Below are 14,438 nucleotides of genomic sequence, written 5' to 3'. Positions count from 1 at the left end.
ACATTTGTCTCCTATTATAAGTGAATTATTGCAGGAACAACTGTAGCATCACCAGTAACAGTCATTCTGGGAAAGTTATAGGGAATATGAACTGGAGAAGATAAAAAGTCAGGATCGGCAGAGAGTCCCTTTATAATAGCAAATTAGAGAAAACTTCTTTATGTAAAAATAAGATTTTAATTGAAATGTTTTGATAATAATGTATACGGATATGATGCCACAATATGCAGTTTGGAGGATTCAGATATTTTTGTTGTTGTTAAGTTCATTGTCTTCCTCTCTATATAAATATATTTACTGAACTTCAGGCAGTGCAGAATTATAAAGTTGGGAAAGAAATGCAGGCCAATTGTGTGAGAAACTAGCACATTCTTCAAAGTGAAAGAATGTACCCATCTCAGTATGCAAATAAATCTCATGTAACTAGTAATGTATTCTAATATCAGTAAATGCCTGAAAAGGCTAAAGTGTTTCACAGCAAAAATTAAACAGTGTGTCAGTTTTGCTATTTATTCCTTATCGGCTTGAACAAATATACACAAATATATTACAGAAATTAGATGGAATCCAGTTTTTGCTTATACAGACCAAAAATCCACTGTTAAATCAAAGTACGCTGCTCAAAAAAAATAAACACTTAAACAGGTGTTTAACACTTAAAGTGTTCCCTTTATTTTTTTTGAGCAGTATATTTACTAAGCTATGTACAGCAAATATGACTACTGAACCTCTGAGGTAACATTTTTATCTTTTTCATAAGGAATTTAAGACGTTTAAGACTGCAATACTTTTGGAAGCCAACAAAAGGGGCTATTGAAAAGAGAACAGCTTCACATGCATCAGAAATGTCCTAAATGCTTTACTGACTGACTTGCAGAGGTTTCAGAGTTAATATTATAGGCTTATCTGGCAAGAGAATAAGCTCAAACATACTCTGTACTTCCAAATTGCGCTGCTTCTCAATTCGGAAGTTTTCAAGCATCTGCAAAAGAGAAAGAAAATACAAAGCAGTAAATACAACCTGTTCTGCATAATGAGGTAAAACTGCTTTTTACTTTTCTGCATGGCTCACATGGATAAGAAAGATCTGCATCTCCGTCTCAGCTATCCTGCGTCCCAGACACTGACGGGGACCAAAGCCGAAGCCCAGGCTTCTGAAGTACTGCGTCTCAGTCCTCAGCCAGCGAGACGGAAGGTACTGCTCTGGACGGAAGAACACCTTGGGGTCCCTGCCCATCGCATAAAGCCCTAACTGGACCAAAGTCTAAACACAAAGATACACTGACAAAACAAAACTGTTGCAATAAAAATGCTCAAAATGATTGAATGTATAAGTGCTCCTTACCCCAGCTGGAATGTGATAGTTTTGAATAATTATGTCTTCAGCTATGTATCTTTGCAGGCTTACTGCAACTGGATGCAATCTGAACAGTAGGTAAAATAAAATTAGATAGGGTGATTGAAAGTTTTTTTTAGCAAAATAATAATAGTTAAAGTACTTGGAAGAAATAAAATAAATGGAAAACGTACTGAACCTAGATAGTGCTTTTCCAGTCATACGGTACACTCAGAGAGCTTTATGCTAGAGACACATTCACTCATTCGCATTCAAAAACACATTTATGCACTGATACACACATCAGTAGACAACTTGGGGTTAGTTGACTTACCCAGGGGCTCATCAACATATGATTGGACAAAGCTGGAATTGAACTTACCCTACCAATTGTAAGACAACCACTCTACCCAATGATCCACAGAAAAAAAGGTTGAAACATTTTAAATATTCAGACCTGTCAAACCTTTTTTTATTTGTATTTTTTTTTTTACCTGAGTGTTTCTTTAAGAGCGCCTTTGACCAAAGGAATCCTCTTCAGCATGTCCAGCATGTCCCCCTGGCTTGCAGTCCGAGCCGCAGCAACCTCTGCCCTCAGCTCCTCCTGGAGGTTTGGGTGTCTGGCTAATTCATACAGCGTCCACAGGAGCGTTATGGAAGTCTAAGGAATAAAAACTAAATTGTTTTTCTTACTGTAGCAATAAGGACACTGTGTCCATCTTTTTTTTTTTGTCTTACAGTGTCCACTCCTCCAGCCATTAGTTCAGTCACACTGGCCTTGATATCTTCAATGGACAGCTTGTCCAACAGAAGCAAACTGGCCAACACTCCTGGGTATTCTGTGGATGCTCCTGTTTCCTGACGCAGCTGCCTGTAGATGTTCTGGATGCAGCGGTCAGCTGATACACCAAAATTAGATATAGAAATATAAAGAAAAAAAGAACAACACAGTAAAATAAACTTTGCAATTGAAAAGACTTTTAATGATATGATGATATATCACCTTGGTTAAATATTCCATCCCACGCCTCTACGTGGTCCCGCCACACCTTTGCTCCGACCTGCCTCAGCAGAGCAGGAGGAATGTACAGCATGGGGGAAGTGGTCTTGAACATGAGTGTGATGCAGTCTATAAAGCGCTGAGCTTCAGGGTCAATGTAATCCAGCATCAGGCCCAGCCGCTCCCCGTACAGCACTGAGCTCACCGCTGCGTAGGACAGAATTCAAATTAGATAAAGTGTTTGTGGAAAACAACAAGTTGAACTGAAAATGAGCTTACACTCTAGGGCGTATTTGAAAAGTTCTTGAGACAAGTCTGTGGTCCATTTGTTCTGGCCACTTCGTATAATTTTTTTGTGAACTCTGGCCACAAAATCCTGGCCCACATCGTCCAGCAATGGTACAAAGTTTTCTAGCATCTTCAGGGAAATCACCTCCTTGTTAAGAATCACACGGTTGTTTCTCCAGTCTTCACCATTCCTATCGAACGAACATATGCTGAATTAAAGCTCGGAGCATTTTGAAAAATAATGCCTGACCTTGCAGATATGACATCAAAAATTCTTACTTTAGGAGAACCCCATATTTGCGGTTCCTGTAGTCTCTGTATGACGTCCAGGCTTCAACTTTCAGCCTTTTAGGATAATGGCCCTCTGCTTTAAAGAGAATTGCAGCATCCTTTGGTTTGATGATATTTACACTTTCATAATAACCTATTTTCTCCCTGTTTTACAAAGAACAAGAATGAAAAAATAAAACTGCAGCAGTTGCTTGTTGTTGGATTACATTACCTTGTGGAGCAAAACTCTGAACTACTTTTAATCAACATTTCGCCTGAAGTCAGAGAAATGTTTTTTTCCCAGAAGAGCAGACTAATGTATAAATATTTTACCTGTAAATGGGTCCAAATGTGTTGAAGTTCTGCAGCATGATACGGTGAAGGTTTCTAAAGCCGTCCAGTTTCCAGAAGTTGTACAGGTTGACCACCCCGTTCTTCCAGAGTCCAGGAATCTCACTGAACGGCCGAACGACGCTGCTGCTCTCCGGGTACGCCTGCCGGATCACCGGCATGCTGCTGCTCCTGCGAATGCCCGAGGCGACCGGCTCCTCCATGCAGGACAGGGGCAGCGCCGTGGGGCTCCGCCACATACTCAACCTGGCCATCTCAGCAACAAAACGCTCACAACTCCCAACGGCTTCTCTGGCTCACTTGCTGCCTCCCTCTCAAACAAGGCTGCAGGAGGCTGGTCCACAAAGTCAGCCCTCCTTTTTGTACTAATCAAGGCTCTTCCGTACTAAATAACAGAACACACCAACAGTACACTGTGTCAAACGATGACACTGAGCAACAGCAGCAAAATAATTTATGATTTAAAAGTTTTTTATAAGTTGAATTAAAAGAAATTTCTATAGTAAAAAAATTATTTTATGTATGTTGTCGAGAAGCAAAAAAACAAAAACACAGTTTTAGTTTTTAATAACTTTAATCAAAACATATATTAAAATGTATTGAATTTACATGTAAAATTTAAGCATATATCTAACAGCAAAACAAATTTACAGTGGAAGCTACTTTTTAAGCTGCTTTATGAGTTCTTCCAGCTTCATGGCCGTCTTGATGTCTCCCTGCACCTTGAGCTTGCCGCTGGTGTATGCGGCAAACGGTCGCAGCCTCCCTTGGAACATGTCCACGAGGTCGCAATCGCTTATGCTCAAAGTCACATCAGGCTCTCGACACAAGAACCCTGACCCAGCTGCGCCACTACCTGCAACACACACACAAAAAATACAAGTTTAGGAGCTTTTACTTACGGTAGATAGAAATCACAATAAACTGAACCGTACTGCATTGGAAATTGGATCGAATTGAAAAATATGCCAACTGAATTGAACTGATAACATATTTCTGTTTATGTTTTCCTCATGTAAAAGTTCCTATAGATGAAATTTGTTTTTAATTGGCGCTTTGAGTGTAAACTAAATTGAAATGAATTACTTAACTATCTAAATTATTACCTCCACGTCTACACATCCTCAACCATAAGGAAATGGGGGCTATATTCTGATTGCTTGCACAAAACATACGCAGTGCTGCAATAAGACGACTCCAAACTCACTCAAAAACTAAATAATGCAGTTTGAGAACAAGATAGTGGATGTGAATCTTAGATGTTATTTCAATATATCCAACCAGGGAAATTGAAATGTATTCATCTTTGAATTAAATAAATGGATAAAACTATTTGCTGTTATAGAGAACCACAAATGAAGCCAAGACCTAAACACAACTAGTCACTTGAGATGCCTTTTTAAAGTTAGGTATTAAGAAACATTAAGTTACATTTGTGGATTTGTGATCCACAATGTGGAAAATGCATCTTGGAAAATGCTAAATGTATCTTCACATCTAACACCTTTGTTCCCAACTTTATCTGTCCACTTGCTTATGATCAAATCCCCATTATTTTGCAGGTTTCGCATTTCACTTTAGGCTTTATATGTTTCTACTTTTGAACGCTAAACATTTTCTATAAGTTAAACTTGGTATAGTAGCTTTATTTTTAGACCGACATGGTTTATGGAAGCTTTCCATTTCAAAGTTCCATACTTTTCCAGATTCAAATTTCTATATCATTTTTCAAACAGTTTGTATAAACACACTAATCTGAGGTTGGTCATTCATCTCTTTTTTTTTTCAAATCTAATATATATATATATATATATATATATATAGACAGAGAGAGAGAGACATGTGAGACAAAATGAGTCACGTTATTTAAATACAAATAAATATTAAAACACACACATCGAGTCCCCATGGATAGGAAAATAAATTTTGAGTTTTTTCCAACTCATTTGTCATGCACAACTCATCCAGACTAAAGAGTCATATTCCATTTTCAATAAAACATGGCAACCCTGAATAGATTAGGTTTCATATTCGGTTCTAAGCTCTAAGCTGCTCACCTTGAGTTAAATCCAGGTAGTACTGACGCTGCTGTCCATCAGCAGTGCTGATCTCAAACTGGAAACAAGCCCTAACCTGTTGGACCAAAGTCTCAGAGAGGATCATCTGGACTCCACTAAGCAACTCCTCAACAGAACCTGGTGTGACCACGGCAACTTCAGCCTCACTACTGAGCTCATTCATTAATGTCAGACTGTCCTCTGAAAAGAAGAAGCTCACATTAAAACAGCTACAACAACAGAATTTACACATAAAAAATATAAACATAAAAAAAGAAACATCAGAATGTTTAATCTTACCCTGTTTAGGATGTGAACTTCCACTGTGACTAAGAAAGTGCATGGCCAGCTGCTGAATGGAGTCAGTGAGGCCTTCGAGTCTAGGTGCAGACGGTAGAGAAGCAGGTGTGGTAAGGGGTGCAGCTTGGCCTTCTTCTGGGGCTTTGAGTAGAGAACCAAAGGTAAGTTCCACCCGATCAACTTCGAGCCCCCACGGATGAGTCATCTCATTTATGTCCATCTGTGGAGAATAGAAACACATTTCAGAACAGGATTAACTAATTCCATAAGGATCGAGTCCAAGATTATATAAATAGTGAACACATAAAACTTTTGAGACAAGGTTGGGTACTATAAAATACCTTAAAAAAAATTATTTTAACCCTTACAAATTTGATCTATTTTTGTTTTTCGTCACGCAAACCAGGCTGTATTTGAACTTACACCAAGATATTCCTCTAGTTTCAGTCTCTCAGTTTGAATTTCCCTGACGGTCTTCTTGGACAGGCTGTGGGTCAAAGCGTTCTGCGCAGTCATCCTGGTGGAGGCATTCAGGTCCTGGACCGACACCACTGACATGACTGGGTTCCAGATCCTGAACTGGATGTCTGCTCCCACTAACAACACGCCACCATCCCGAGTAATCACCTAATGGGGCAGAGTTACAATTTACATTTGAAGTCAAGAAAAATAGGCCATATAAGTTGTATCTTTGTTTCTAATATTATTTATATTAACCCTTTGGAGTCTTGGGTCTAAATGGCCGTTTTGGTCTAATTTTGAATTTACCCTTATATTTTCACCATAAAAACTATTTACCTTACCTTGTTTGGTATAATTATTTTCAGAACATCCTAAACTTTGTGATTTTACAGTGTTTGTTTCATTTTGACAAAATTTATTATCACATTGGAGCAAAAAACACACACAGAAACATGACGTCATGCCCGCCACAGGGCGGGCGTCGACTTCAAAACTTTATGTCGACAAAACGTCGACTTTATGCACAGACAAGTTTTTTCATGGAAAAACATTTCCTGGTGCTATTTTTGATTATGAACATATCCTCTGGAGTAATGGAATATATTTTGACCTTTTGGTTGAATAAGGGACGATTACACGATTTAACATGTTTCATTTTGTAAGTTTAACGACTTAAATTAATCCAGATTGTAGTATTTCAAGGTAAAATAAACATAATTGTAACCTAAGCACATGATCTTCGTATCTTTTGAATGGGTTTTTTTATGTATGTTCAGATAAAAACGTCTGTTTAGACGTAAAATATTTTACAATCAGAAGATGGTTTGTCGTTATTCACTCAGTAAGATCAAAATTACAGCAAATTGCACAGAGGAGAACATATATATATATATATACATATGATAGTTGGTTGAAGCATAAAAAAAGATTGATTAATATAAATCTCATAGTACTTGACGGTTTTCTACAGTACACGCATCATAATTATGATTATAAAAACACAGATAGGGCTGAGATTTTCAACTCAGTGAGACATAAATTTACTGAGATTTCCAGAACTTTGATAAAGATCTAAAGGAGTTAAAAAAAATAAAAAAGACAAAGCAGAGATAAAGTAGATATTGGATTTGACTTTTCTTTTATTCAACATATTGAGTAAAAACAATCTTGTTTGGACATAGTTAATATTCTTTGACATGTTGAACACCAATTCAAACAGCTCATTTATATCAGAGATCTTCTGCTTAGGTTTACCTGACATGGGGGGATGTTAAAGGCTCGGGTTCTCAGGTCCACTTTCTGCCACTGATCAATGAGGGGCAGCACCAGCACAACCCCGGGCCCTTTAGGGGGACAAACCCGACCCAGACGGAACACTACTACCCTCTGGTAGTTAGGGACAGTCTGCGTATAGAATGAGTCCATCTTGGTCAAATTCAACTGATGACAAATGGGTCGAGATACTGATGAGGCGTGGTGAAAAGTAAAATTACTCTACCTTTAGAACAAACCATCCTGTTACTGGGAAGGCTATGAAGGTGCAGATGTAAACGAGGAAGATCACAATCAGGTTGCAGATCCAAGACACCCATCCCTGAGAGGCGTCTTAAAGAAAAGCATCATCAGAAACGCTGTACACTATAAAACAGCACTAATAAAAAAAACATATCCAACAGCTAACAGTAGCTAAAACCTTACCAGTAAAGTCGTTTGCAGAGATATTTGGGATATAATCAAAGGAAAGTCCTTTATGATAGCTTGGCTGTGAAAAGCTGTGAGAGTTCACAAACAAACCAGGAATCTTCTGGGAGCTTGAATCCCTCTGCGGAAGCAGCTGATACGACCTGCCGAACATTCCCCCGGAAAAATACGACTTATTTCACCATTAAAGCCACAACATGATACTTTTCTGTTAATTAGAAGCCGCCTGGTTGAAGAAAACCAATTCGTTTTAACAGAATTAGCTTGGTACTTTGGTATAACTAGCCACTGTCTTCTTCTGGGAGTTAACGGTGGTACCCATCTATTAATGTGCTCACCACTGCCACCTAATGTTTATGTTTCTCAAATGAAGCTTGCACACCAGGAAGAAGTTGAATTTTTTTTTTGCTGCACAGATGTCATTGTTTGCACATTTTTTGAAAAAAATCTAAAAGTTTCAGAACCTCCATAAAAATAACACATTTGACACATAAATAAAATGTTTACAGGAAATTAAAAATACTTGTTTTGGCGTTTCTCGTATGCTCCAAACATCTCTTTAATGTTATTTGTGACTTTTTGTTACAAAGTCACAAATGACACAAATGACTTACAAAGTCATTTACAAATGTAACTTAGACAAATGTAAGTCAAAGGTCAAAAGGGATGCATCCATCCTATTTTCACCTTTTTTCATGTTACACTTGTGATAAACTAATACACAAAAAAATTACAAATGTAAAGTGAAAGAAAAAGAATACACAGTTTTATTTGCAATTAAAAATCTAAAAAGTGTGGTGTGTATTTGTTAACCTACCATGATTTTTTCTTCCAGTTGTATATTGACTATGTAAGAGCAAAGAACTCACATTATATTTAGGCAAATAAGACAAATAAACACATAATTTCACATTTTATTGGAGAAAAAGATATTCACAACATGAAAAAAGGATACATTTGGGGAAGCTTCTATTTATGCTTGTTTAGTTTTTGATCATGTCACACAGTAACTTCTCCATGGGTGTGTTGCCAATTGTCCTGTGAAAGAACAGCTGCTCTATCTTACGTGGACTCAAGAAGTGGAGAGATGGCAGCAGAAGTAACAGCCTCCCAAACCTTGTTGAGCAAGAGCAAAAAAAATTTTATTTTTTCCCTTTTTTATTTTCAAACATGCTTGAAGATCTTTGTAATATTTTAAAGATACAGTTTGTCACCTTGAAGCATTGCTGGGGTATACCAATTGAATGTGCTGACTCAATAGCAAGTGGGACTGATCCTGCAAGTTTTCAACCTGGCTGGCATCTTTGAGGTTGCGTGTCTCTGTGCCAGGTAATCAAAATGCAAAGATGAGTTGGATTATCAAATTTACAGAATACACAGTGGTTTTGTACGTAGTTAGGGTTTTATTTACCTGGCTTGAACAAAACTATTGCTTTAAGACAGGCAAATTCAGTAGGGTCGACAACCAGAGCCTTGAAGCGACTAAATACATCTTCAAGAATCTGCTTCTCAGATGAGACAAGGTTGGTCTTAACTTCATGAGTGGGGGAAAGTTCTGGAGACAGAATTAAACATCTATCCACAGGTAGAGACATCTGAATGGCACACAGAAGGAACATCTCACTCCAAGCTTCTTCCAGCAGAATCACCTTAAGATTTTACAGAAATGTGTAACATTAGAAGACAGAAACCAAAAACCTAGAGCAGGGGTCTGAAACTCCATCCCTCAAGTGCCACTGTAACTTTTGAATGCATCCCTGTTCCAACTCACCTGCATCAAATGAATGGTTAATGATTAAACCTTTGCAAAACTCGCTGACATGCCAAAGAAGTAATCCAGCCTCTTGACTCAAGTGTGTTGGAACAGGGAAGCATCCAAAGGTTGCAGGAGAGTGGCGCTGGAGAACATGGAGTTACAGTCCCCTGACCTACAATCTATCTCACCTGGTCTCGAAATGGCAAATGAGCAAAAACGGGCAAATTCTTTGCCCACTTCACAGACATAAAGAGAAGTCGAGCTGCTGTTTCGTCAAAACTTTCTGAAGAGCCAGAGAGGGATGTAAGCCTGGTGTGGTCTAATGAAGAGTTGTCCTTCTCTGCATCGTTTGTTGTCACATCAATATTTTCTTCATCTATGAGCAAAAAATAATGCAAAAAACAGAATCAGGTAGATGTCGAGATTAGTACACATATAATATATACTGTATATCGCTTCCCACTGTATCAGTAATTCCTCCATTTTTTCAATGACCTTACCATCCTCTGGCTCCAGTTTGGTACAAGTTTCTGCTGTCAGCAAGCTGACCATGAAGCAGTGAGTCTTTTGGTTGCTGCAGGGTTGTACAGATGCAGAACTGGGATCAGGCAAGGTGACCAGAGGTCTAAATCTAATAGATGAGTAGAGGCTGGAAGTGGTGAGCTCCTGTGTGGTAACGAGGTCTTCCCTCTTGGCCTCCACATCTATGGAATCGAGACTGACATGTGTAATGATTCGAGGCTGACGCTCACTCTGCACTGCTGCCAAAGACAAAATGAAAGATGTATTGTTTCAAGAGAAGTTAAAATAATATACTGAAGGAGTAAAATCAACTCAAAACAAAATATCTTACCATCTTTGTTCATTCCAGCTTGGAGACACTTCTTCAGTCGGCAGGCTTGGCACTGATTCCTATGAGCTTTGTCAACAGGACATCTGCCTGTCCCAGCCTGACACCTGTGAGGTTAATAAAAACGCATGCATAAGTCTTAAAATAACTGTTTTAGAAAATACTTTATATTCATTTGGACTTATTTATTACTGTCCTTGCAATACAACATTTATTGCGTGACCCCTCACTCACCTGTAGATGAGTCTTCTTCGTACACTGCGTTTAAAGAAGCCACTGCAGCCATTGCAGGCATATATGCCATAGTGTTTGCCGCTGCTTGAATCAGAGCAGACTTTGCAAAGTGAGGCGTGACCTTTAAGAGGACTTTTATCTGCACAGAATAAATGGCCAAAGGGAATCTTTTAAACAAATGCTTAATCTTTAGAAATATTACATGTGTATATTTGTTAAGTTTGTTATGAAGCCTTGCAGCAACTATTAATTGTAATCATGGACAAAATCGTAATGCAAGGTATAATGTTATAACTTAAGCTGTTTCAAACATCTTAAAGACAGTAATGTAATGTGGTCGTAGAGCTAATGATCCGATATATTCAACAGAGAATTGTGACAACCTTGTGGAAGGATACCCCATTTTTTTTACCCATGTCTTTCAGCTTAATAGCCAGTTCCACCAAAGGACATATTTGTAAACTTCTGAATTTAAGAAAGTTAATATAAAATTCTGTCACTAGCAAATAGTTTTTGGCAATCCTGCTGACTCAAAACTAGGAAAAATTCTGTTTGATTTAGTGTCAGACATGGAGAAAAACTCGGTTATATTTCCTTTTTGCGCAGTGTACATATGATTTCTACTACGTCTCATAGAGTTTTATATTTACTGAACATGTTTCTCGTTATAATGCAAATAATAACTCAATTGTTTGTAAGTCATGGAGAAAAAATGAATTCATACCTTGTTGAATTCCATCTAGGCTCGGTTTTGTGAAGTTGCTGGAGTCATCCTGTGAAAAAAGATCTACTTTAATCACCTGATCTTCCATTATTTATTGTACCACTATACGTGAATATGGAAATTAAATCTTTTACAGAAAGAACAGACAAATCAAAATCAATCAAGGAATAGAAAAACACAAAAAGCCTGTTTTTTTTTTTTGTTAATAAAAGCACCCAACACAAACAGCTTCCTGTGTTTGATGTAATGTCGGGTCACTGCCAGATCTGCCAGAGTGTGAGAACTTGAGTCGTCTGGGGGCTTTCATGAGGAGTAAAAGAAGATTAACACCAGTCGCTGTGTAAGCAAATACCAATGTGTCATCCTCTTAATCTTTACTGTGCTAAAGATTGGTGTGGTCTTTCCAAAGTAGTCAACAATGGTGAACCAATGTTGCAACAAGTACTGAAAACACTTCTTTCAAAAGAGGAGCTGAACTATTTCCCTTTAGCAAAGAAGACAGGTTTTTAACATCAAAATAAGATGCAGAATGTAATATTTTAAAAGGTATTTTGAGTCAAAGACTTAGTGGAGGCAAAATCAATCTTGCAATTAATTATGGATAGAGAAAATATGCATTAGAGAATATTAATATCAAAGACATATCTCTAATGTGGAAAACATGCCATTTCAACAGTGCACTTTTCTTAAGTTCAAGTTTAAACAGTCCAAATGAGGATAGTTTAAACTTACAACTTCTGATTTAGTTTTACACTGGATTTTTATCATAGTCCTGAATCTGATTTTCCTGGTTTATCTAACCAGCTCAACAGTATAGGTGGAACTAACATGCTGCAACCATCAGCAAAGGGCTACTTTCAGGTTTAACTATTGAGGATAGCAGTCACGTTCCTTCACACCTGAGTCCTGTGACTCTTATGAAGATACATGTCAATCATCTTTAGCAGCAGGCCACCATGAGCCAAGTGATTATGTATTTAGTGGAAAATTTTTATCACAACAGATCCCTGCAGGTGAATCAACACACGTCACTGGAAAAACCCTTGCTCATTCCCTTGTTATTTCTTCATTCTTATATTTATAGCTCATTATTTATTCACCGCTTGTATTTAAATGTGTTTTTACACTGTGCACACCTATAGCATTTTGGGCCTAGAGTAAAATCCTGCACATGAATGGAGTTCAGAAGAGATTATGTGCAAGACATAACTTTGTTGTCCTTGAGAAGATGCCCTTGAATGCTAGTTTGCAAACCTCTGCATCAGTCTAAGCAGCTTTTGGGTGTAATCTCCTTTCAGCTATTGTCAAAGAGTGAGCTTAACTTTTCGAGTTGTTACCTTTCTCTTCATGCATATGGAGCAGGTGGAGTAAGGTTGCTGAAGCAAAACTGATTCTTGTATTGTTTAATTATTTTTATTTTAATGTATGACTTTGGAAAAGGCAAAAATGAATGGTAATAGTTTTTCTGTCATAAATAAACTTTGGTTAGTCTGTGGTCAGCAATTCCTGACTTCCAGCCGAACATCATTCATAACCTCCCACTGCCCTCACCCCTCCTCCAGAACAGATAAAGTAGAAGGACTGAGGTGTCAGCACTCTGGCTTTTAGGGATTGTCGTCTCTTGCCATCTGCTGTCATTCACTGTAATCCATCTGATGGTTAAACAGTCAACATTTTCTGCAAAACCAAACCATAGACCATGCGTATAGTTTGTTTTGAAATAAAAAAAGACCAAGAAAGTTTATTTGTAATAACAAAATTATGAATCTGGACTTAAAAGCTCCATGCAGCTAGTCTCCTAATTGCCAGCATGCGTTTGGTCTTTACAGGGACACAGATATTGTCAGATCCTGACATGAAATTGGCTATTGATGAGTAAAGCCATATGAGTCGGAGGTGCTCTGTGTGTGGCATATTATGAGTTTACAAATCACAAGAAATGCAATAGTAAGAAGAATAGTAAGGGATCAAATTATGATGCATGAATTATGATCCTTTGTGTCAGAATTTTTTTTCCATTTTTTAAAATTCTTTTCTTAAGGCATAAAAAAGGTAGGAGCATTTTTTTGTAAAAATATTTTTTTTATTTTTTTTTTATTTTTATGTGATCAATTGTAATTTTGTCCAAATACAAAGTTGTTATTTGAAAAATACATCAGTAGTATTGTTCCTTAGGGGTTATCTGATGTCACAATATTTTTTTTACTTGCAAGAGTCGTCTACAGTAGAAGGAGGGACCGGGTCGGTTCTCATGCTTTTTTGTCTGTCGGCCATATTGTATTTAACAAAAATAATTTCTTGCATTTGCAGCTGATGGCCAGTAGTTGATGGTATATTTTATGATACATTAGTGTCCACTTGAGTGGTCTGTGTGCGTTTATAACTTAAAAATTCACAGGAAGCACAAGAAAATGGCTTTTAGATAGCTGTCCACTGTAGTGACCACTATGCATGAAAGGGTTAAAGTTTGCATAATATTATTTTCACTGGTCAAAGTAGTAAGAAAAACCAAAGAAAACAAACAGTGTTTCTCTATTCCCAAAAGCATTTCAACAGGATTTTAAGGATTAAAATATAATGTGACTCTTTCAAAAAAAAAACTAAAGAGTTATAAGAAGACTAATAATACTAAGGTGTTGTGTTGTTGTTCTTCTTTGTCAAAAATTATATGGATTTATTGACTCAGCTTCATCCAAATATTATGAGTAACCCCATGGCAATTTACAAGGTTTGCGTTTAGATCCCACCCTCTTAATCTTTTTTTATTGCACTACAACTGGGAGGAAACATTTTATTACCTTCACAGCTATATCAATGAAGCTATTTTAAACCATAGTTTCATTCCAAATACTTAAAACTTCAACTGCCTAAGAAGGCAAGTTCACATGACACAGCTGTTAAAGTGTAGGTTTGCTGTCTGTGCATTCTGGAATTGATTAAAGCACTTATATTTTTCTTTTATCATACAGGTTCTCCAGATTCCTCATGTACTTCTGTTTGCGTCATTCCACAAGTCTGTCTCTCAATCTTATTTATGACTTAAATTGCATCACCTCAGTTCTGCACTCTTTAAAATATTCCATTCTTGTGGTTTAATAAAAAATTATTA

At 37.4% G+C, this 14,438-nt stretch overlaps 3 protein-coding genes across 4 annotated transcripts; all 3 read right to left on the bottom strand.

The window, feature by feature from the left end:
• Window positions 1-273: 273 nt before the first annotated feature.
• LOC102235384 (cholesterol side-chain cleavage enzyme, mitochondrial) lies at window positions 274-3,624 on the bottom strand. Its single transcript, XM_005797741.2, has 9 exons — window positions 3,228-3,624; window positions 2,904-3,059; window positions 2,616-2,815; window positions 2,340-2,543; window positions 2,075-2,235; window positions 1,831-1,997; window positions 1,346-1,424; window positions 1,073-1,264; window positions 274-982 (listed from the first exon to the last, which is right to left on the bottom strand). The coding sequence occupies exons 1-9, from the start codon at window positions 3,497-3,499 to the stop codon at window positions 860-862; spliced, it is 1,554 nt and encodes a 517-aa protein (XP_005797798.1). The 5' UTR covers window positions 3,500-3,624; the 3' UTR covers window positions 274-859.
• A 176-nt stretch (window positions 3,625-3,800) lies between these two features.
• On the bottom strand, window positions 3,801-8,109 carry stoml1 (stomatin like 1). The gene is made up of 7 exons (XM_023344281.1): window positions 7,763-8,109; window positions 7,563-7,669; window positions 7,319-7,468; window positions 6,026-6,229; window positions 5,603-5,822; window positions 5,303-5,503; window positions 3,801-4,101 (listed from the first exon to the last, which is right to left on the bottom strand). Exons 1-7 carry the CDS (start codon window positions 7,917-7,919, stop codon window positions 3,905-3,907), a joined length of 1,236 nt encoding a protein of 411 aa, XP_023200049.1. The 5' UTR covers window positions 7,920-8,109; the 3' UTR covers window positions 3,801-3,904.
• A 556-nt stretch (window positions 8,110-8,665) lies between these two features.
• On the bottom strand, window positions 8,666-11,765 carry LOC102229583 (photoreceptor-specific nuclear receptor). Of its 2 annotated transcripts, none has more exons than XM_023346073.1 (8): window positions 11,330-11,765; window positions 10,606-10,744; window positions 10,375-10,478; window positions 10,022-10,279; window positions 9,710-9,897; window positions 9,177-9,414; window positions 8,980-9,085; window positions 8,666-8,881 (listed from the first exon to the last, which is right to left on the bottom strand). In XM_023346073.1, exons 1-8 carry the CDS (start codon window positions 11,415-11,417, stop codon window positions 8,749-8,751), a joined length of 1,254 nt encoding a protein of 417 aa, XP_023201841.1. In that variant the 5' UTR covers window positions 11,418-11,765; the 3' UTR covers window positions 8,666-8,748. The 2 variants fall into 2 exon arrangements, with proteins under 2 accessions (XP_023201841.1, XP_005797860.1); XM_005797803.2 differs by having other exon boundaries at window positions 10,022-10,282; window positions 11,330-11,763.
• Window positions 11,766-14,438: the final 2,673 nt, after the last annotated feature.

The sequence above is a fragment of the Xiphophorus maculatus genome, chromosome 2, assembly GCF_002775205.1.
Source record: "Xiphophorus maculatus strain JP 163 A chromosome 2, X_maculatus-5.0-male, whole genome shotgun sequence".
Classification (NCBI taxonomy): Eukaryota; Metazoa; Chordata; class Actinopteri; order Cyprinodontiformes; family Poeciliidae; genus Xiphophorus; species Xiphophorus maculatus.
This window is presented reverse-complemented; position numbering and strand designations above follow the sequence as displayed.